This window comes from Varroa destructor, unplaced genomic scaffold, assembly GCF_002443255.2.
Source record: "Varroa destructor unplaced genomic scaffold, Vdes_3.0 BEIS01000003.1, whole genome shotgun sequence".
Taxonomy (NCBI): Eukaryota; Metazoa; Arthropoda; class Arachnida; order Mesostigmata; family Varroidae; genus Varroa; species Varroa destructor.
Window position 1 is genome coordinate 57171373 of NW_019211456.1, and position 23952 is coordinate 57195324.

Consider the following 23952-nt stretch of genomic DNA (forward strand, 5'->3'; position numbering starts at 1 on the left):
AAGGAGGACCCTGACTTGGGGGCTCAGACACTATGTAGAGATTATTACCGTTTCGATATTTTTGATTATTATTCAACTAAAACCTTACTGGCAATAATAAGCAATTTTCTTAGGTAAAAGCTGAATCCACTGACTTCAAGCTTCACGCGATAGTGATCACTTTGTAACAACAGATAGGGAGACGTCACAGTTTTATCGGCGTTTCATATATTAATTTTCATAACGTTGCTTTTTCAACTGATGTAACAGCTATACAACAGTGATTAGTAAAGAGATGAAGCAACTGATGTAGATTTAGAATACAAAATAATTGGTTCAGCTTTTTGGCAAAGTTGGGTAATTTGAACATTCTGCAAACATAGCGTTCTAACATAATTTTCCCAAAAAAATACCTCGCTAAATCTTGCTCTATTGCTCCATATTGTATGCACTTAAACCAGTAAAGCCCCGAGAAAATAAAATAAATAGTTAACGCCTAGTATTACAAATAAGGCTTGGCCTAATACGATGTTCTCATCATTATTCAGTCTATTCGTGAAATAACATAAACAAGTGTTTGTATGAGCTCATTAACTTGCTCTACTAAATACCCAACATTAAAATAGTTGCTGTTTCTGACTTCTTAATGATTTACCATCCTCGATTTGTAAAAGCGATAATGCTGCAGAAAAAAAATAGCTCTTAATGAATCACACCGCTAACTCAGTTCAAAAGTTATTCTCTACAGGACAATAGATTTTACAATAGACATTTCTATTGTTATCAAAAAGAAAATAATTAGTTGTCTATCAGTTTTAATATAGGTTGCCCTGTACGATATACGTTTTATCTATGCATTACAATGAATACATTGAAACACTTTTTGAAATGTTGCTTTTCCACTTGACACATGTAGATGCATGACTAAATTGTCTGAAAAGTTTGCAAAAGGTGAAATTGCATAACAAATGCATTAACATCGGTAGGTTTCTGTACATGATTGTTATTTCCTTGTGTCATGAGTAACTGTGCTTTTTCCCTGTAAAGAAAACTCAAATTATTTGGCCATCTTAAGAAAAACACCTATATATTATACTGAATAAATCTTCTATCGTCGTGTTCTTTATTCGATGCATGCACACCGTTCTCAATGAGCATTTTATTACAAAATATATATACCTTATAGACTCAAAAATGTCATCACATAAATATACCTCATAGTGTCTCAATAGCTAATATGTAACTATTGATTAACAATGAAGCTATGACTTACGTATAAATGTATCTATCCACATATTCACCGTTCTAAATATCGCTCATGTTGGGTAGAAATCGCAACAACAACAACAACAACTAATAATAATAATAATAAAATTAACTGTCACTCATTGCTTTTATCTTCGCCTCCCTTTCCAGTATCTGTATTTTCCGTAACAGAGCCGACGATTCGTTGAGTTGTATTCGGTTTTCATTCTAGGTTGGCTTTTCCGGACAAAACTTCATTGCTTTTGTCCACTCTTACTTAGCACTTACTCAACCCGGGTTTTACTACCAGGAATATACCCTATAGCTTGGTTACTTTGATTTCAGCTTTTGAGAGCACTGAACATTTCATATTATTATATTTATCAGCTCAATTTCAATATTGTAAATCTGATGGCTTACTTATTGGTCACTGGACTTGCCATTATACGTCGTAACTGAGCTAAGAACTGAGAAACGAACTAGCTAGCCTTTTCCCACTTAAATGTAAAGCGAATCTACAGGCAAAGCCTACCTGACCTCAGCTTTTTGTAAAGATAGTATTACAGTAGATAACAATTTTCGCCTTTCGTAAAAGCATTTGTTTTTCTTTCTTAATCTTAAAAGTTAATCTTGTAGATTAATAAGGGGAATATGATTTTATAAAGATTTCGAAGGACAGTTAATAAGGAAGCCGTCCACGATGCTTGAGGTCAGTCCCTATTATAGTTGTTATCATGAAACTGTAAATGCAGTAGATGCACTTCAGAAGCCTCTTTATTGAGAGTGGTGAGTAAGACTGTCGTAAAATTTTGCTAGTTGTTATAATGAGTACACTATGTTTACTTTTTCTCATGGTAAAATAGCGCCACGTTAAAACTGTTGTACGTGTCATTGCTATAGAGGTAATCCTGATCTTGCTGACGTCAGGACCCCATCAATTTAAACACGTCGCCATGGAAAATGAGTATATACAATGTATAGAAAGCGGGAAGTCCTACGCACACACCAAAGAGACAGCTGATCATAATGCAGGTGCTACTAAAGATTGCTCGTGGCTTATGCAGCCCATTAATCGGCCCAATTGGTGGCGGCGATGCTGGTGGGGGCGCTTGTTCCTGAAGTACACGAAGTTTCTCATCCAAATTGGCCATGAAACGCTGAGGGCATAGCTCTTCTCGAGGAGGAGCTTCACGCTGAATTTCGACTTTTCCGGAAATGTCGACCAGCTGACCGGTAACAACTTGCACCCCATTTCGTGGTACGGGTACACGCACCGTCGGCAGGGCTGCCAGCTGTAGTTCGGACGCAATGTTGTTAGCTTGTTTAAGAAGTGCCAGTTTACAGTTATAACGTAGCGCGATGCCGGCCAGAGTGTCTTCAGGTTGAACTTCGTGGGAGATGAAATCAAACCTGGCAAGCGTCGAAGGGAATGAACTACCATGGTAATAGTGATTATGATTACTAATGCTGCTGTTATTGTTAAATTGGTATGGACTTTGTCGGACGCAGCCCAAAGGAATTCTGGTATGCTCTTGTGGTTGTCCTCTATTTCTTAACTGAACCGTTGTCCAAGAATCTGGTTGATCGCCCAGTAATGCTTCCTCTTCAGCTCCCGGCTTTCTTCGCCCCCGGGGCATTTTCCTGTGACGTTACCAGCTGCAGCCCACCGCAGCCACCCGAGCAAGGTCCAGTTGCATGAGGCTGCCGGGGTAAGTAACTTCTAACAATAACAAATCAAGTTGCAAGGGTTCTTGATGGGATTTTGCCCCCTCTTCGACTTTTTAAACAAGCGTTAATTTGTCTTATGATTATTGGTTCTCTCGGCTCCCCAGAAGCCACAGCTGGAAGGGCCGAAAAGCCCGGTTGGTATCCGACCCTGTTCTCCGCATGCCTTAACGTCAAACGCTATGCCTTAATACAGATAGCAGCTATCGACACCCTCATGGGTGACGCTTTGATGCCGCGGGTAATTGCACATTGTAAAAAATATTAATCAATCAAGAGAACCGACAGCTAAAAAACAAATTCGAACACAGGAGCACTCACAATACAGTAATACACCGCTGAGCACCGTCTATCAGCCAATCACGATTACAACAATATAGTTGGTAGCCATCGACAGACAACAGACAGCAGCAGCAAGATGCAACGTAGAAGATATGCATCCCAGACAAGGCTGACCGAGAAGGCGTGTGTCGACTTAATGGAGATGTCCATCAATTGTAATTCATACCAGAATACGCGCGAAATATAGTTCACGTAACAGACATACTAACAGATACATCAGATACATCATCCCTCAGCACCAGAAAAAAGACTGATTAAAGTGCTAATGATTCTTTAATTCGTAAATCTGAGATTCAGAAGGAAACAAGCGAAGAATTATGCCATACGGCCGGAGCGTATTCCAACATGAGCCAATAGGGTAGAGACCGCTAATTAGGATTCGACTGCATAACGATACCAACTAAAATCACTGGGAACTCAAGTAATAATATTGTAATAAAGACTCGTAAACACACCTCTTTTTGACAATTTTGGCTAAAAGCCAGTTGCCTGAAGCAATCCTTGATCAGCGGCAGTGCAGACATAAAACTAAAAACAATTAGAATGGTAAAAAATGCAAAGTGGTAATAAACTAGAGAATAATAAAATTAGTGCGTAGATCGTTTGATAAAAATACGCATCCAGAAACCGAAATCTAACACTATCTTTAGTGTTTACATTTTTATACCACACACGTAAACTCAAAAGTTAATCGCTTCAGGTTACATGTTTACTAACGTCGCTTAACTAACAGGATTTCCAATTGGCTAGCGTGTCATAAACATCTATCTGTTTATTATTAGGTTCCATTCGAGGGCCGAAAAAAACTGAGTTTTTGTCATTTTTGTGACAACGCGTGAGGATTAGAAAAAGAACTAAAAAGCTAGGAAAAACTATAAGGCCTTTGGATATTTTATAAATTTGAAAAATCCTCATTTAAATTACTTTTTAAAAAATCAGTAATTGTTGCAGTACCTATTTAAAAAAACTGATTAGTTTTTATTTTTATAATTTTTAAAATTTAAAAATTCAAACCGCAAGGCTTTTTCCAACGCTACCCATACAGTAGAAACTTTATACGAAGTTAAAAAAAATAATTAACAAGCTACGAACAGCTGCACCTAAAAGAGCCCCAGCAGCCGTGACATCGGTCGTTGAGTTGATTTAGTTGAGGCCTAAATTATCCGTTTGAATCTGAAAGCAGATTCGGGCCGTGACGTCATTGTGATTATTTTAAAACTCTCCGTTCTTCTGCAACCACTTGTAGTAATCCCGTTGCGCCACAATTATTGTTACAATAATTTATTTACTGCAATAATCTCTCTGACAAAATTAATTTTATAACTACACGATGCGATCACAAAAAAAAATGACAGACAACACATTATTTTGTAGAAACGTATTTTATTTAAAAACCTATATCTTTAGTTTCTTGTATGTTTTCACATGGCCGCTTCAGTATTAACAGTTCTCTTTTTATTACATCATAACTTATATAACTCTCTTCATCGCACACAAACTTATAATAATTATATGATTATTTCTGTTACATATACGTATGTATCTATAATTTGTTTGTGTGTGTGTGTATTATAATGTTTATAACGCAGTTCATCTCCATTATCTCACTAGATAGACACTCGTGCTGTTTTTTCCCAACGTTACCTTTCCGCTTGAGTTTTTTCAACTCATAGATCTCGATTAATCATAGGCTAAAGACAAACTAATCGAAACTAATGAAAATTACTCTGGGATTGCACATTAGCTCAAAACGAAGTTGCATTATGTATTACTACGGTTGAACTCCTTTATCTCCGTCGTCACCATAATCATTGAATTTATCATTATTATCGTATAAATCGGATCTATTTTTTATTGTTTTTGCAAAAGAAGGTAAAGTAGCTTCCGTTAATTCAGCTTCAGATTCAACTAAGAGCTAACGACAGAAAACAGCTAATTTCGATCATTGCCTATATACTGGGAGAAAGTGCGGGGTTACAAAGATTGACGATAATAGTTGAGAATTATTGACAAATAAACATCATCAGCATCACTATCATTACATTTTGAAATTTTGTAAAGTCGTCCAGCGTAACAGCCATTGTGGTTGGTGTTGTCGCTGACGTGATCTTTGGCCCGTCACAAGAGAATCGCAAAACACATAGTACATCATTGTTTATTGACAACAAAGCAACAAATAAAATGGCACATCCTCACAGACGTAATAATCAAAACTCTGACACATCAGCATTGAAAAACTGCTCTTCATCTCGTACCTTTTCAGCTCCTCTGCAGCTACTGCTTCCTCCACGCTCAACAACAAAAATGGTAATCACTTACATTATCAACGTTATTACTGTTATATTTTATCCTCTTGGTTCCTTATGGTCATATTTATATATGATTATTATTACATATTTGTATTGTTATACTGCACCATGAACCATAGCTCTACCCATGTTTAATTTTGTTGATTTTCTTTTTTTGCAACATTTGGATACCATTTGGAAAAAAAACACTTGTTCTCGTCTATGTCCACCATTCAATACAATTGACCTTTCCTCACTCCAAATATATATGTGTGTATATTTATCTATTACATATGGAACACTCAAGGTCAAACCGCATCTGATGATTGCTAAGCCCCGCAATCTGACCGCTTAATTATGATCGAATTTTCGAGGCCTAAAACGTCAAAGGAGCGACGCCCAGAGCGACGAATCAGCCAATGCATTATACACTCACTACATTTGCCACATTATCATATACAAAAAGGACTGCTACTTCACTTTTCCAGTGTTACATCTTTGCATCTTCGGAAATTTAAAAATACTCACAAAGTGTTAGTATCTGGTTATTCTAACCTAAGTCTTATTATCATATGACATGTCACATTAAGCTTAGATTGCAATCGACCACAGTAGCGCTTGTCTCGTAACATTTTGCGTGTCGCAGCAAGAGAAATACGATGTAGCTTTGCTAATTGCCAACGTTGACCAAAGTCTAGTCTTTGTTTTTTGCATTTGGAAGTATCATTAAAATGAAGTTGAGTACTACGTTGGTTCATTAATGTCTCATTTATCGTTTACCGCTTTGTCATGCCTCAAACATCATTCATCAATGTCATTTAAATTGCTATGTAGACTGGTCGCTCAATCTGCGGTCTATCACGTACAAACCGTATCATTTTACAATACTTTGCAATGTGCAATTTTTGTACCGGGATCTGATTCTCAGTCTGGAAAATGCCTTTCTCATTGAGAGACATTATTTTGAGAATAACACAACAGCTCATGACCAGTTAACAGGTTAGTCTGAATGGTAAGCCAGTGATTTTCATTGTTCATATTAACTGAAATCGCTTTGGGTTAGGTCGCCACGCTATTAACAGTCATTTGCAGTCCCTTGTCAACTGTCGGGTGGATCTGGCGGTCGCTTCTGTGTGAAAAGGAAAACAATTCCCTCATACGTTGTCATCATAATGGCAGTGTTCGGTATCTGCCGGAGAAGCTGAGTGGCCAAACCTCGATAGAGCGCCCGAAAGCCTTCTTCATGATACACAAGGGTTAGCGTTTGTATGAAGCCCGTGTATTTACGGCCTTCTTCACGAAGCCGTGTTCGTGCTACTTCGTGAGGGTACGCAATGACACTTGCGCACGTCTTTGAGATCGAACTCGCTATCTGTAAATTTTCTCAACCCCAAGTACAGGTGCGTGTAAGAACAACGATATATCAATAGTAGTAAACATTGTGGTTTTGCCTACTACAATACATTCGTTTGATTTTTGGTAATCGAAATCATGAGAAATATAGCATCGAATCAGTTTACAGAATTCCACTGAAAAGTACCAGGTTTTGCCCTTGCTACAGATATGTATGTGGTTCTCAAAGCTGGACCAAACCAATAACCGGTTTAAAAATATTCAAGTACAGATATATAACGGTCACATGGTAATAGACTAACAAGGGTTGGCCAAAACACTCTGTCAAAAGTGATATCTCAATTTGTACGGCGACTTATCATAATTTGAACTAACTTCATTGTCCTTCGAAAAGTCAAGTATCTCAACTGCGTTATTTAATAAAAGTGTGAGCTTTTGATAAATACGATTTAATAATAACATAACAAAAACAAAAAGGTAAAACGAGATTATAAGTATACGAACCATATAATGCGAGAACCGGTTGCCCTCAGTCTCCTTCGAGCGCAGGAGAGCTTTTACGTGTTCGTAGATAACGAAATGGATAATCGTCTCTGAGATACCGAAATATGACGCTGTGACACCCTGATGAAATACAAGTATAGACCAAACCAATAAAACGTTCTGGTAATACAGTTTCATTTTAGATATACCGGTCATTCAATCAGTATTGAGCAACTCGTTTAGTCTATGTTATGTATTATATATAATGAGGTTACGCGTTCTAGGAAAATTATTGAAGCAGGTACGAGCTTATAGCATACGTTCTTCCTCTCAAAATTAAATAACTTTTCCTAAGACGATATTTATAAGCAATATTATGGAAATATCGTCTTTGATAGGCAATTGTAGCAAGCTGTAGATACATATGTATATACCATTTCCAAACACGTGGTAGTGGAATCGCAAATATCTGAAGAGTGATTCACAATATACAGCGTGTGCCGCCTAGATAGAGGATTTTTTTAAGGTCTTAAGGTGAAATTTCCAGTCTAAAAGAGTACTTTGGTCAGGAACAATTACACAAGGGCAAAGAAGACGCGGAAGTGAACTCCGCCTAAAAGCAGATATTGTCGATCAGAGAGCTGAAATTCATCTAAAAACATTAAAATGCATATTTATATCTTTTTATAGATTCGTTATACTGCAAAATTCAAATATATAATTTCTGTAGGTAATACCAAACTTGAAAGACGTTTTCGCTGCTCAAACACTTCAAAAAAAAAAGCATTCGGAGGGTTGTATTAACTTTTCGCGATCTTTTCGGATGAAGAAGTGATTACCCTTGATTGAGGTCAATCGAATGATCAGGTGCAGGCTCGTCGACATTTACCCAAGCGTATTTTCATTATGTCCATAACTAGAAATGTATTGGATTATCATCACTCAAATTGCGATGAAACCATACATTCAGATAATTAGAAACAAAATACTACAGAGACCATATGTTTTTCAACAGGAGAACGGCTTAATAGCAAACCACGCTCCTAAAATTTTTTTTTTACAGAGCTTGACAGATGTCTAGAAAGAAAGTTCAGTACGTGGGATACGTTTCAGCGAAACGCCTAAAGAAAAAGAAATGCCACGTTCTCAGAGACCGCCAAAAAATATTCTTTTGCTTATTTACAGGCGCAATTTTCAAATGTTACCCATTTCAAGTAAAAATTGGATTTCGGGTAAGAATTAGAGAAATTATCGAAGCAGTTATCAGTTCCATGGAATAAACTAGGTCATCAGAGGTGTGCGTCTATGCGGACGTACTAAAAAAGAACAGAATTTTTTTTCTTATTAAATCTGTAATATTGAAGGCTGGCATGTTTTTCTCAATTTAGACCGCGCATCCTGTTTATGTAGTTTGGGACAACAGAATACCAAGATATGGGCCGAAATTTCGCGAAACTAAATATAGAGGCTAGAGCAAATAACTCTATCAGGATTATTAAAGTCAAAACTCCGAGTTAAGTATTTTTAGCAAATTCTAAGGTTATAATCATTTTTCCGAATTTTCCATCCTAACTCTGAATAAAGCATTATTGTAGACGCACCTTGTAGAAACCCCGAACGCCATGGTGCCGATAAATGTCTTTGATACACTCCGCAGCAGTTTGCCGCTGTCCGTATGTGTTTTCGTCGAGCTGAAGTCGAGTTTTGACGAACCATATTGGATTGGTCAAAGTACATGATACGAAGCCTATTGTCACAGTTATAACATCGGAACCAAAAAAACAAGTAAGATTATTAATATGCAAAATAAAGACTGATATTATTATTACTACCCCTATAATATAATAGAATTTAATATGCAATTACGTACCCGCGGAGGCTGCTGAAATGATATGCGCCAAAGACACGGGAAGATCGGGCGGTAAAACTCCCAGCAGAAATGATTTCGAGTTGGAGTATGTGGCAAAATAGACCGCTCGCGAGGGCGCCACTCCTACGAGGTTTGGACCTAAGCCTTTAAAGAGCGCTCGAGCACCTTCTGTTTCCACTATGTACCTGCTCGCCATTGAGGTTGCAACACGACGAACAACATAAACACACAGCATCAGAACCAAAAAATCACGTTAGAGCGTGGCAAACGCGATCGGCAAAAAAAGGTGATAGCCAACAAGATACTTTTATCAATAGAGAGCAGTTCTGTAATCTGGCACAACAAAGTTAACACTATTTCTGACAAAAATACACTAAAAGAAAGCCAGACTTCTGATAACAGAAACATACTTATTCGAATGTGCTTATATCTGAGAGGACGACTGCAACATTCGTCCTTTTTTTTGTTTGAAGTTGAGTACGGAATGAGTAGTACCAACGAAATATACATTTTTTTTTATAAAACCATTTTTTAGGTTAGTAGCCTATTTACTCTTAGACGAGTATAAAAACGAAGAAATGCAACTAAGATTAGTAAATCCAACAATCGAAAGAAACTTTACCGCAAGCACCGCCATAATCCAATGTTTGTCCCACTGGCTGATGTCGCATGAGGCGCTGGGCCTTGGGGGTTGACCCCCGGGTGGGCGTCTCGAGCTCCAAGTTTCGTGCAAAGTCGTTGGAACAGCGTCGGAGGTTCAGGGGGAATATGAAAATGGGACACCGATGATTGAAGACGTGTTTTGACCACTTCTAAGGGGCAGGTCACGATCGCGCCAACAGTCCCGCCCAGGCTAAATTTAAAAGAAGCATATCAAAGAATCAGAAGAACAATTGGAGTATTCTTGTATCTTCAGTAAGATCATTCTAAAGACATACATACTAAAAATGAGCCACTTTTGTAGAAGCGTCTTGAAATATCGGGTTTAGAACACCTATGTCATTGACTTTTGCAAAAGCTCTTCTCTAGGCTAGATAAAATAATTGCCTTAACCAGAGATTTTAAAAATCGAAAAAGTTGCAATAAAATTAGTCTTTCAGTATCAATTAACTTCTGCTTTCGCTTAGGGTCCTTGTAGCAATATCACATACGTGCTACGCGCGCTTAAACTACGCAATATACTCAAGCAACAGTTCTAATTACCTTAAAATTAGTACTAGCACGCAATATGCAATATATTCTACACTTCAACTCAGTCAAAATACGTTATTAATTAGTAATTGCGCGAAATAAGCTGCCAGTAATGGAGTAGGTATTAACTCACTTCTTTAAAAGCCTTACCTGCATCATCACATGTTTTGTAAAAATTCTTAAATAAATCGTATACTTAACTAAAAACCTTAATCTTATTTTCATAAATTACATATAGCCAAGCGCACTCGACTAAATTATAGACAAAGCGTGCAATGCACACTTAAAGAATCATCGATCATCTATTCCTTTATAATTGATCGTCAGTTTCGTTCATCTTAGTTGCTTAGATAGATGAAGTAACGTAGTAAGGTATCAAATCATATATATAGGTTAACACTAGATTTATGCTAAACATCAGCGAAAAAATAAAGTTAGGTCTAGTTTATATTATATATGAAATCGTTAGAGCAGAGAACTTTCACTAAAAATTATTGAAAATGCAGAACGTGTGGTGTCCTTTACTGTTTTACTGTAAACTAACTGAACGCGGCCTCTCGGATAAAACAGATTCTGTTTTTGAGGCGCGTGTGACTTGGAAGTCTCTAAAAGATCTTTTAACTAAACTAATGTTTTAGAACATGTACCGCCTAGCCTAGAAATTGCTACCATCAATCGTCACAGTCATGATTGGACGTCTTTATTATGACGTAAGTTATTAAGGTATCACTTGACTTCGAAGCTCTTCGGAGTCGAAAAGAACTTTTACACCTGCCTATGTTCAGACAGGAAAGATAATTTTAAGCTTAAGCAGTATTTTGCCTTGTCCTATTACCTAAAAAGTCTTAATGGGCTTCCTCTAATTTGCCAAAACTCAAGCATCTATTATTCGCCATAATAGCATTAGTTTGACAAAAGGTCGTTGTTTTTTTAGCTTCGCTTCTGCCTTTCCCTTCGCATGAGTCTCGCTTATTATTCCGGTTGCTGATGTACTCCACAAAGGAAAAAAACTTTGCCGTTGAAACCGATTCATTCGCCGAGCGAGAACTTCTGCCTTCTGTTTGCCTTCCTGACTATGCTGCATCGAGCGAGACCAGTGGTTCAAACCGAATGCCGGGTAAGCAAAATTTCCCACTAGAGGTTTGTTAGCGATCTCTAGATTACCAAAGCAATATGTGATGTTGTGCTTTCACGCAGCGAAATAGGAATCTTAGCTTACAGGATATAAGCTCCTTCTCACTCTCAGCATATTCAGAAAGGCAGTTTTTGGTCCTGAATATTTTGTCGTGTACCGGCTACTCCAAGTCTGGTTTGTTTTTAACGGGTATCATTACCGCTAAATATCTTTTGTGGAAATTACTTGCCTCGCCTGACAGTCTAAACAATCTTCCTGAAAGCTTTCAACGATGTTCTATCCAACCATCTGTTGGCTCCGATGGAAACTTGTTTTCAACCTAATATATAGTTACAAAAAATGGCTACGACAAAAATATTTACTAAGTACTAAATCGTTTCTCGTAATAAATAATTTACCAAAAAAAGACCGCGTTATCAATAGTTAACTCCGGCTAATACAATTGGCAAAGTAATTTTTTTTATTTACGTGTAGGCGTTTTCACCTAGGAAAACACTTCCCCTGGGACCGAAAAGCACTCCTACATGGCAGATAGGTTTTGATACAAACGGCAATAGAATCAGAGTCGGTTAATTAGATGAGAACCTAATATAGCTATAGGGACACAGCATGCGTGTTGTACCACTTTCATAAGCTTGTCCTACGTCCGTCATGACATTATTAATACAATCCTTGACTAATAGTAGTCTCAGTGACCAATTGGTTCTCCAATCGTAGATAGGAGACGAGCCCATCAAAAGTATTTATCCCTGTATATGAGCAGTCTCTTACTATTACTCTAATAGCATGTACAAACAAAGACGTAGGTTGTAAATTTAAATAAATCATTATATATATATATATATATATATTGTAGAAAGGGAGAGAGAGACATATTATTTGTTTAGCATGTCAGCAATAGGACAATAAAAGCAAAACAGTCTCAGTAGCAGATAGATTCTAACGGTAATGTTTCTCTCTGTTAGCTGTTAGGGCGAGTCCCTTTTCTACCGTTCAACATTGAAAGAATGGCCTTTCTGCGGCTGCTGTACCGTCATTATATTGAGATGTTTTCCATAAACATTTAGATCTATCTCTATAGCCCACGGTTTGCCTATCTGGCTCATAGATCAAAGGCCCGTTCGGGACCACCTGCAATCGCTGCTTGAAATTCGTGCATTTAAAAGGAGAGCGTCCGCACGACCTTCTCAATGCGCGAACAGACGTGTGATTGCATTTTACCAGGTATATGCATGGATGCAACTATCAATAGTCAATGTATAACATGTACGTGTCATAAAGGTTATAGTAATATAGCTCGTGATAAAGAGTCACTTCGCAACAATCTTTTCACAAACGCATATATTTTATCCAGTAATTCACTATAGGAGTACTGACTCTACGATCAGTCGATTGCTTCACACGGTCGGCTAAGATCGAAATACACATCATCACTATCAAGGAAGCAAAAAAAGCAAAAGCTCTTTAATATGATAGATTTTCTCTTAATAGTCAGTCGAAACATAGATAAACAAACTTCTGATCAAGAATACAGGGTAAAATACTTTGTCACAAAGGTAAATAAATGAAACACACAAATCAAATATATACAATATACACAATGACAGGAAAGCTCCACCATTCGAGCAGGAGGTATTTGTACCGCACTTTATGAATGTGCTGTGAAGAAACGTTACAGAAAATGTCCTTAATTTAATCGCAACACTCATCATTCGTTGCTCGAAATGTAAATGATTGTTTAGAGCAAATAATAAAATAATCATTGGGTTTCAGCGGCTTTGGTTGTGTGAGAGAACGTGGAATCAGGGTCCGAATACAAATTGTGGAACAACTGAGTCGAACTTACCCTCCGGCAATCAGATGTACAAAGGCATCGTGATGCGTCATAACATCACTCTGCACGGCCGACCCGTCTCCACCTGCTGAAGCACATCACCCACGGGGCACACCAGCAGCTCAAATGGACGGCACTGTCCTCTGCACGCTGATGGCTCTGAACTCCTTCTTCTGACGTGGACCCTGCTTAAACACTCACAGCACGACGAACTGATGTGTGATCAAACGTATGAAGTTCGTAGGCAGATATATATGTGTATATATATCCACGAGCTCTTCAGCACTTATACGTTGAGGGAAGAGGTCCTCAGAAAGAGATTCACATACACGGCCACGCACAGTCGCGATAGATACAAACAGCACACAAACGCACCCACGCTATTATTCACGTTTTTTATTTCTTTCTTTGCTCGTTCGTTTCTTTTTAAATGGCGCCGTCGTTTATTACACGGATGCTGAAGCTGCTGCTACTGTTGACTGTTGTTTCTGTTACTTACAGTCTGTTCTCTCCTTCTGATGATGGCCACTGTCTTTTACCTTCCTCGCTATTTGCAACAGAAAAACGATGAGTTATAGTCGCAGATGATCGGCCGCTGGCAGCACTCCTGACTGGTCCTGACTGTTGGCGCTGGCAACTCATGTGCGCGACGACTCTTCACTGTTGTTGTTAATGGAGATGTTATAAAGTGTTCCAGATGACGAGATAAGAACACCGTGGCTGGTGATTGCCAATATATTAATTCACACGCTTCCCATAACTGTATCGTATCTACCTCGAACCAGTTACATTGATCGTAATGATGGTACGATATTAGTTGGTTGATGATGACACAACCTCTGCAATTACAATAACAATTCATACTATACGATAAACGTGGGCAATAATCACAGTCGCAGCACCAGCGTAAATATTTACTGGTAGTTCGGGAAAGGGAAGAGGCTGTAACGAGTGTTCTAGCGCAATCTATTTTCGTAAAAACAAGGCTACAAACAATCTGACGACAATGACACTATGAGAGAGGGGGACACGTACAGCCAAACAAACAGAAACACATAAATAAATGCTGTCCGTATTTCGCCGTTGATTCGCCACTGTATGGAAGTAGCTATTCGGCGCGCCTCGAGCCAAACACACACACGCACACCCGAATCAGACACAGCACGGTCAACAGAAGCACCCATCAAGAGCACGCATCACTGATGGATGGGCGCAGTTGTTGTTGTTGTTGTTGTCGTCGTCGTCGAAACAGTATTATAGTAGCAGAATTAATAACAACTAAAGTGAACAAACAAACCTCTCCGAATCATTTGAACTAGTACCAGTGTCTATACCATATTCGGAATCCTGGAACTCTCAACAACAACAATAATAACAACAACAACAAGAGTCGTCTTCTACCGGGACCGCAACAAATCACGATATTACTTCGAAAAGGATCATCGAGACGTTACCGTTGCGCTGCAGTAATAGCTTCGTGTACTCGATACGTACCAACTCTCGAACACTGACCCGCAATACAACAGCATCCAACAGATACAGTCATTTCCTCACGTACTCACTCACTTAATCGAAACATTAGATGTGCGACGGAACCAAATGCAGCCGAACAGGTAACATTAAAACTACCGTAACACAATGACTCCGCGATATGGACCACTGCTGAGCTTCCTCTGGCAAGCCAACTTACAGCCACTGTAATTAGATGATAAGAAAACAAAAGAATAAAGATAGAATCATAGAGCAGATCTACTATTACGGCAATAAGCAAGGGGCCGGTTATGTCACTAGCGCTCCTAATTGTTTTCATCTTTTTCTTACTAATTGCCCTAGCAGCAGAAGTGAATGCCAATAGTGCACTTTACGTATTATTAGCTTAAACGATAGCAACGCTTTTGCTTGTAATAGTTTTGTTAGTTGTAGTCGTGGAGAGTTGCGTATCTGAGCCAAGCTGTTACCACTGTTGTTGCCGCTGAATGCACCTCTTCTATTGCCTCCACAACCAGCGGCCGATCTTTACGCTTTCGCGAGTGCAGTGAAGACCAAAGTAATAAGGACCAACAAAGTATCTGCGACTGCTACCAGCAAAAGCGGTGGGTGGCCGGGCGGGCGGTCAGGCAGCCAGCCAGGAAGCTCGTTGCGCCTGTCGTGGACGCCGCTTCTTTCTCACTTAGCAACGCTAGAGATTCTGTTTAAGAATTAGTGTGGCAGATACACAGACAGCCCTCAAACAGTCTCATAAGTCGTACAGACCCGTGTGAAACAATTACAAACGGAACGCCGCAACTGCAGGACGTCAATAGCAGGGGTGGTTTCAGCAAATTCAATAACATCAACAGAGCGGATCTCTAAATGAGAGAAAGAGTGACTAAAAAAAATGCCACCATAAATTGGCGCCGTCTGCTAGCAGTTGGTCAACTGCTGTGTGTACCGAGTGCTGCGACTGCGTATCATAACCTGCCTACATATAAGACCCGGTAACAAAATTACGACCGAATAAATAGGTGAACCAATGATATGACAAGTAGACGAGTCGTACTGGTCTAAGGGAAAAATTACACGTATCTCCTTTCCATTTTTTTTGTCTTATTGTCCTTTCCAACTGGAATGACTCTCACCCTTGGGAAGTAAATAGTTCTTCATTCTGCTTCAGTGCTAACTATACAGAATGCAGATTTCAGCTTAATGGTTTCTAAAAATAGTGAGAAATTTTACGAGCACTCATCAAAATAATGCGTTTTCAATGACTGATTGCACATACTTATACAATTACTAATGAGCACTAATGGTTCATGCTAAAACTTAACAAATGAAGTCTCAAAGAGCGCGAAATTTAAAAACGGCGAATGCGCGCGATACGAGCAATTATCGCGAAATTGGCGCACATTGCAATTCCTGCCATCTTCAGTCATTTCGTCAACTCGATCTACGAATAGAACATTACAGCAGTTGATCTAGATCTTATTAGAATGTAAATCCATCGAAATCTTTTGGCGGCACTAGGATGGCTCCTGCCGCGTATGTGAGTTTCACGTGTGCCAGACGTGTCTGTCATGGATAATCTTCAACCCAAGGTAGTCTGGGGTGGGTGGTCTCCATAGTAACGCTGTGAGGTTGCCGCCGACTCTGCGTGATAGTTATTCAGCCAGCCACCCAAACCGAACGCCCGCCCGCTCGTCCGTCCGTTAAGCATTGAGAGTGAGTCCGCTTACTGTTTTCATTAGATTTGCCTGCGGGCCGCAGGCAGGCTGCTACGATTCCTTGGGTTGTAGGTCTCGGGTCGTTGGGTGTAGGCACCCGAAAACAGAAACCCTAATGGGTTTTTAACCCGCGTGCCGCTTCTCCGACGAAGCAATGGCCCTGAACAGCGAAGAGGCCGACGTGGAACTGCGCGATGCCGTTCTCCAGGTTCTTGAGGAATCTGGTGCCCTCAACAAGATCAAGGCAAGTACATGTATAAAAAGAGTGTAGTAGTGTCAGTCAAAGAAATCAAGTGGGCTCGACGGAATCGAGATGTAAAATATGGTAGTGGTCTAATTCTCAATTGCTTCACAAACTCGTCAGATCCGCTTCATTCATCCGTGTTCGTTTTGTTGCTAAATTTAATAAATTGTTTGTGTTGAACATAGATACAATTTTACTTATATATGCAGAAAAGTGGGTAACAACGCAGTGTGTGTATTGGCTTAATGAGAAGTCTAAGTACAGCCCTGCGCACTGGAAGGGGTAACTGATGGTAGTCAACAGATGTGTTTCTGGTGTTGCTTTCAATTAGCTTCGGAAGCAATCTTTCTTCGACATATGGATCACTTACAGATTACAAATTCAGGTTGTAATGTCACCCATCTGCATCTATAGTGACTTACTTACTCATTTCGACTGCGTTCTCTATTAAGGATATTGTTCACTACATTAATCGTTGATACCTAAAGATTATCAAAATGTTTCGGATACTTGCGCAAGTCTTTTTCTCGCCCTGTTTCGTTGTAAGGGAACCGTGTAGTATACATTTAGTTTGATATTTGTATCCAGCCGTTCAATATGAAAATCGGAAATCGAGAAATCCTATAAAAGATAATCCATTTCGTGTTAGAAGAACACCAACCATTTATTTAAATGCCCACATGGACTGTAGGACGTAATATTAATTCAGCGACGAATTCATCATGTTTTCCAGCGCAGGCTGAGTTGCGCTGTCGAGTGTTCCAAGCTCTGTATGATTCTAAGCAGTTGCGAGAACGCGTGCCCCGTTCGCGGACGTCACATTTTCTCACGCACTCAGGGACCACTGAGGGTCGGCTAATTCTTTCGCTCGTAAAAGACTTACTTCAGCAATTAGATCTCAGCTTTACTCTTTCTGTCTTCGATGTCGAAGTGAATAAGGCTCAGGTAGGACGGAAAGATGACCAGGCAATATTTGGAAGGACCGCGTTACACTAAGCAAAACAATTTTGAAATCATGTAGTAAAAAAATTTAGCTGAGAAGTACGTATGTTATATGGTTAGATCCTTCTAAAACGTATGGCTATGTGCTGAAGCTTTTGTAAGCTCAATCAAATCACAGAAGCTATCTCCTTATACGTGCCTTATTCTATTTCTTATAGACGAAATTTTTTTTATCATTGTTCCGCACAGCTCTATATTGCTAATGCTAGCTCTAATCAAATAAACTGAAATTACCCATAACAAGTAGGACATCGTATCGTAGACGCGGTAGCTGCTTTTTGCAAGAATTGCCTTGAGACGAGACATTGCGCAACATGTATTACCGCTTCATCAACGTTTTCTGGCTTGTCGTGTCTTATGAAATACGTATGGATCACTCCTTATGTTTCCCTCAATTTTTTCTATTCTATAGGATCTAATGAGTTAGACATGTATTAACTACCAGGCTGTTTACAACACAGCTAGGGGTGTCGTTATGTGACCGTGTCACTAGGAAACGGTTGCCTCCAACTTTGCAAGTCGACCGCTACTCAATTTCGAAACATCTAATTCAGTGATACTTTTTCGGGCATAAGGCTCATTTGTTAAAGAAAGTATAAAAACTTTTATTATAAATATTGAAACAGGTAAGAGGCAATATTATATTCATTTAAAGAAAATCTAGTATTGTATGTGCCGCATTGATCATATCATGCGATTAGAGATTAATACTATCAAGCCCGGAGTTTTTGGTAGACATGTGGCGGAGCTTGTATATAGAAACGCATCGCGTCGCTTTGGAAAATGTAGCACTGGTCTCAGACAATGTATAGCAAATGTACCTATTAATTCGAAAATAGACTATGGCATGCATTAGTTGAACATCACGAATCGATCCCTCATTGTTATTATGATATAGCCGTAGTTAAACTAGTAATTATTGTCCACTCTCTGTTACTAATTTTGATAATTTGATTGCGCATATTTTGTATATTGAGTAGCACCGAATGCTGGCGATGGGTTAGGCATGCTATTTGTAATTTAATTGTTAAAATTATTTTTATTAATGTTATATTTTAATTAATTATTAATTAAATATAATAATTTTCTACCGTGTGTAAATCCTTAACAGCAAAATTCGAACTAGTGAAGCCCACTTAGTAGTTAATCTCAAATATTAGCGACGCCATTTGAAGCCTTTCCTCAATTGTCTGTCGCATATGAGCCGCTAATGCTTTTCTATTGATTTTTGCGTTGCGCCTAGAAGTTAGCATTCAATTAATGGTTAACAACAAACCAATATTGTATACGATATATTGTATGATAACCATGACGAAATTCGTGCTGCTAGAAAAAAAATAGTAGAGTGGTACGGTTCAGTACATTAATGCATTTTGATCAGTAAAATCGTGACTGTTTAACAAAAATGTTAAGTGAATATACGCGCCTATACATAACTGTTTAGCTATTAGAGTAGCCGCATTGGTTCTTATCTATTAGTTAGAGTGCATTGTTCTGCACCGTGGCTCGAATATTCCTTACTCCCTGTGCTTGTGCCTACTAACACTTCACAGACACCGCTGCTGTCACGAAAGGAGATGGCGGCTGCGCTCAATGTGGACATCACTACAAAGACCAGTCTGGCCGATGAACCTTTACTTTCCTCGCTTGTCAAGTCCGCATTGAAGCAAAAGGATTCCTCCATGGAACACACCAGCGCAGACCACCTCATTCGGCGAACCAGCCTGCAACTCAATGCATCCGACGTTCGAAGTATGTTCGCCGAACAGTCGTTCTTTGCCCAGCTGGACAAAGGCGACGATGTTCAGCAATCTGAAACGACGGATATGGACGCAGAGGGATACGAGGACAAAGAGACTGCTAATACAGTAAAGATTGCCGCAGAAACTACGGGTTCTCTAAAACACGAACTCGAGGATCAGCCAACAGACGAACAAGATATCGCGACGAAAGGTCCCGAAAAAAACAATGAGGTCGAGGTAACGATCAGCCCACCGCGATCGCCAGAGAAGGTTGCTACTGATGCCAAAAAGACTCCCGGTGGGAAACTCTCCCCGCTTAAGCCCCTTTCTTCACTCAAAGACCTTCCGAAACTTCAAGCCCCTTCGAAACTACCCAGTGAGTTAATGTTAAAATACAAATCTTCGAGAAGAATGTTATAAGTAGTATCAGTTACTCGCAGCTGATGGATCCGTTTTAATAAGCCCGAAAGGGAAAGATTTGGCGTATTTGCTACTAATGCCTACTTTCTACGACTGAAGCATATAGGGCTTTCCACGCAAACGATTAGCTATTTTCAAGCTTCAGGAATTGCAATTTGAACGATTACAATTGTTGATGGTAGTTCCTAACGCTTAGTTGCGATCGATCATTGTAGTATCATTCTGATCTAGGAACAAATTCTTTCCTTCGCGAGGACTACCAGTACGTAATGTTGTGATTTCGAGAGAATAGATATAAGGACGAAGCTAGTATCTGTTATTGATTTTTGAAACATCCCTTAACATGCTACTGAAATAGTCTGCCTAGATATGTGAACATTACACGTTAATAATATACTTCAAACAAAAAGGTTTAGTAAGTACTTTGCAGTCAGTATATTTAGTACTCCTGCTAATAGACCGTACTGATAAGAAAAAAGGTTATCGACGTAACTGTATGGCTTAAGAAGCTGCAGCGTAAATATCGTTGATGTAAACATGTCGGCCTTAATTTTTGCTACTTTGTACTTACACTGTCCTCAAGTATAGTTACCCATAGTTCTCTAGTATAGGAAGTGGAAATCTCCTTTCTGTTGCGATTATTTTAAGCAATTGGAACTAACCAGGTTTTGTACTAAAATAGTTACTTGGGGCACATTGAAGTGCCATGCCATTAAAAAGCAAAAAAAACATACAAATGGGGTAACGTAAAAAGAGTACCATACTACGAGGAGCAATACGCGGCAAAATAAAACGTCACAAATATAAGAGAACCTTAACTTCAGCGTCATTCAACCTCAAATAAGCTCTCGCGTTTGCTGATGTCAGAAAAATGCGAGTCATCGGCAAATCGATAACGACTTACGGCGTACGTTAATGGGCGTCGGTTAAGCGGAGTCCTGGTAAAAACTAATTTCTCCAAAATATTTCATACTGTTCAACAGTAAAATGTGTGTACAAGGAAAAATACCAAAGTTAAATTAGATTACTTCAGCGAACTGCATTCCAAAAACAACTGACCTAAACACAGCAGAATTAGATTGTATCCATGAATTTGAGTTGTAAGCTCCTTTACAAAAGTTTTTGCATCTGTTTTTCTTCGCTGAGTTGATCTTAGAATCCGTACTGAATTCATTTGGTGTTTATAGCTTTGTAACATGAAATAGCAACCAGAGTTGCAATAGGTCTATTTATGAATAACCAAGAAATGTAGAAACATCCTTATACAGTTGAAAGAGAGATGGTTCGTACAGTTGAATTGATATAATGTTACAGTGTCTACATATGAAATTTACATAGATAACAGGACACTACCTTATTGAAGCGTCTATATTTTATGTTTAAGCGCACAGCACATTCTTTAATGTGTGTTTCCTAACTCACCCTCTGTACAGCACTCCTGTATGACGTTAATAATGTGTCGTCGCTACAAATCTAATCTGACAGTGCAGACATGCAGTTGTTTTTTTATCAATTGTCAAGTAGCGCAGTTGCTTTCGCCAGCTATCAATATGTTATGTAATTTGTTGGTCAGGTCTGAAGCGGCCACCTCCTGATCCAGTGAAGCCGTTGGAAGGGGACAGCGGTGATGATGTCGAATCTCTCGGAGAAGACCTGACCTCATTAGGATCAGATTCAGCCACAACCACTCTTGAAGTATCAGTCTCCTTGGCAGAAATACCTGGAGGTGACTACGTCGAAAACACCATAGATGTTCGCTAATGAAGACGGTCACTGGAGGTAACAACAGAGAAGTGTGTCCTCGTCAACCACTGCGCTAGAAACATAATAAATGCAACAAAGCTTTAAAGATGGTAATTAAAATGATTAGCAACTAGAACAGTGAATGTATCGGGGACTATTGCCTTAAATTTCGTCCTGCGCTTTTTAGCTGTGGCTATCCATAGTACTGAATGAATAGAACTTGTTCGCTTATTCATGATGATTATGCGCAGCTCGGGACAATGCTCCGATCTCCGATCTTTTCATGGAGAATCTATGCATCATCAATAGTAAACCTGGTAACTCAGTGAATGCTATGCTATGTTAATTAAAGAAATGATAGTTATTAAAAAGTACCTTGGCTATAATCTACTCAAAATAGAAATGCGTAGTGGCTAGTCGTTTGCTTAGTAGCTATAGCTACTAGTTTATGTTGATTAACATGATTGGCGCAAGGTTAGTCATTGACACACGGTCCTTAATGGAATCAGGTCGGCATTCCTGAAAGGCACCCGACGCACGCATCGACGCGCAGCTGTTTGCCTTTTGGAATATACTCGATTTGCCTGTGTTCAGGTATACGGAGGGCAGATCACGTGTAGCTGCACCTAGGAATTTCTAACACACCATTTTAAGCGAAAATGCGCAGCGGTCGCAATTTGCGCCTGCTTTTCTACGATAGTTGTGATATACAAAATGAAAAGAGCAAAGCGGGAAGCAATGGAAGAGAAAGAGATGGGGGGGGGGAGCAGGGAAAGAGAGAAATTACGTTGTGCATGTATATACACACAATGACAAAAATCGAAGACAGGTTTTCACAGGTATTCTACAGGAAATATATGTATACACATATATTGAAGAAAAGAGAGAGGTTTGAGTAAATGTATGTGTGGATGTGAGCTATATACATATATACAGTATATTCATACAATACGCCAGAAGTATTCTACTCTAAAAAATAATGATACTATTAACAGTAATTGAAAAGAAGGTCCGATGGAGATGATATTGCTGTATAATACTGGTGCATAGTATTAAAACTATTAATTAATCTTTCCTGCTTCGAAATGCAATGCTTCGATTATACCACATGATATATATATAAGTTATTAAGATTATTATTGAAAGTAGTGCTGCTATTATAATTAGTAATAGTTCGGCAGTTGTGAGAATGTAAATGTGTGTGTGAGATCGGTCGCCCGCCTTCCCTTGTATCGTTGAAGTATCGTTGACGTTGTTGCGTCACGAAGTTTATTGGTAGATATTCAACACTGGCTGAATAATACCTACACGTATTTGGTGTTGTGTTGTGTTGCTTTGCGAAAAGACACGCTTACCATAGGAGCCCCTGGAACAAATGGGCGAATAACACAGACAATGTAACGAAATAGACGAGGAGATTAAATAGAAGGCAAAGAAAATCGTTTGTAGGTTTCACTCCTCCAGGTTACTGTTACTACAGTTACTGCTGCAACTGTGACTAATGCTACTATGTAGATGTTGAATGAACCCAGAAAACTGTTCAACTTAGTGGTTCCCTCGTCGTGAAAGTGACCCTACACTTATCGCTTCAGTCACTGAATATATTTATGGCGGCGCCCTATGGTAAAGAGCTGGACAAGCTCGACAGCTACAACAAATAATACGTAAAACTAAAAAATAAAGTTGCGGATACATACAGTAGCCTCAAACACAAGACAAATTGCGGGTACACTCCGATCAACTCCTGTTTAGACGATGACATTATTAGTACTAAGGAAAATAGGGAAAAGCAGAACTACAGCATGAAAAAACCTCGCTAGACGTGTCGAATCGTTCAAATATGGCAAGAAGCAAGATCGCTCATTAACGATTCTGAAATATAACTGCCATTCTGCTTACTTGTAACCGTTATCGGCGAAGGCTCCAAATATGGCCGCGAGTTCTACACGTACAAAAACAGACCACACGAATAGGGAGAGTGACATACATTCATAAATACAAACACGTCGACGTGAACATGCACTTCACATAAATATATCAATATATACCGAAGATATACATGAATGCGACTGCTGATAACCCTAATGATAATAATAATCCCATAGAAAATAACCTAAACAGCATCAGTGAGATCATTTCCCGACATATAACAACTC

General features: G+C 39.1%; 3 protein-coding genes and 1 long non-coding RNA gene across 10 annotated transcripts; 2 read left to right on the plus strand and 2 right to left on the minus strand.

The window, feature by feature from the left end:
* Positions 1 to 1069: 1069 nt before the first annotated feature.
* On the minus strand, positions 1070 to 3358 carry LOC147757183 (uncharacterized). Its single transcript, XM_086983321.1, has one exon. The coding sequence runs from the start codon at positions 2859 to 2861 to the stop codon at positions 2148 to 2150; it is 714 nt and encodes a 237-aa protein (XP_086839447.1). The 5' UTR covers positions 2862 to 3358; the 3' UTR covers positions 1070 to 2147.
* An 882-nt stretch (positions 3359 to 4240) lies between these two features.
* LOC147757184 (uncharacterized) lies at positions 4241 to 6336 on the plus strand. Its single transcript, XR_015323500.1, has 2 exons — positions 4241 to 5598; positions 5887 to 6336. It is a non-coding gene; the product is annotated as an uncharacterized LOC147757184 (long non-coding RNA).
* Rim2 (replication in mitochondria 2) lies at positions 5433 to 15741 on the minus strand. Of its 6 annotated transcripts, XM_086983318.1 has the most exons (9): positions 15404 to 15741; positions 14940 to 15140; positions 13945 to 14284; positions 13458 to 13630; positions 9908 to 10138; positions 9286 to 9470; positions 9017 to 9162; positions 7437 to 7556; positions 5433 to 6951 (listed from the first exon to the last, which is right to left on the minus strand). In XM_086983318.1, the coding sequence occupies exons 4-9, from the start codon at positions 13496 to 13498 to the stop codon at positions 6679 to 6681; spliced, it is 996 nt and encodes a 331-aa protein (XP_086839444.1). In that variant the 5' UTR covers positions 13499 to 13630; positions 13945 to 14284; positions 14940 to 15140; positions 15404 to 15741; the 3' UTR covers positions 5433 to 6678. The 6 variants fall into 6 exon arrangements, with proteins under 6 accessions (XP_086839444.1, XP_086839445.1, XP_086839443.1 ...); XM_086983319.1 differs by having other exon boundaries at positions 13458 to 14284; positions 15428 to 15741; XM_086983317.1 differs by having other exon boundaries at positions 13458 to 14284; positions 15012 to 15140.
* Positions 15742 to 16030: 289 nt separating this feature from the next.
* LOC111246731 (uncharacterized) lies at positions 16031 to 23235 on the plus strand. Of its 2 annotated transcripts, XM_022796817.2 has the most exons (4): positions 16031 to 16889; positions 17628 to 17834; positions 19445 to 20009; positions 21627 to 23235. In XM_022796817.2, exons 1-4 carry the CDS (start codon positions 16800 to 16802, stop codon positions 21812 to 21814), a joined length of 1050 nt encoding a protein of 349 aa, XP_022652552.1. In that variant the 5' UTR covers positions 16031 to 16799; the 3' UTR covers positions 21815 to 23235. The 2 variants fall into 2 exon arrangements, with proteins under 2 accessions (XP_022652552.1, XP_022652553.1); XM_022796818.2 differs by lacking the exon at positions 17628 to 17834.
* Positions 23236 to 23952: the final 717 nt, after the last annotated feature.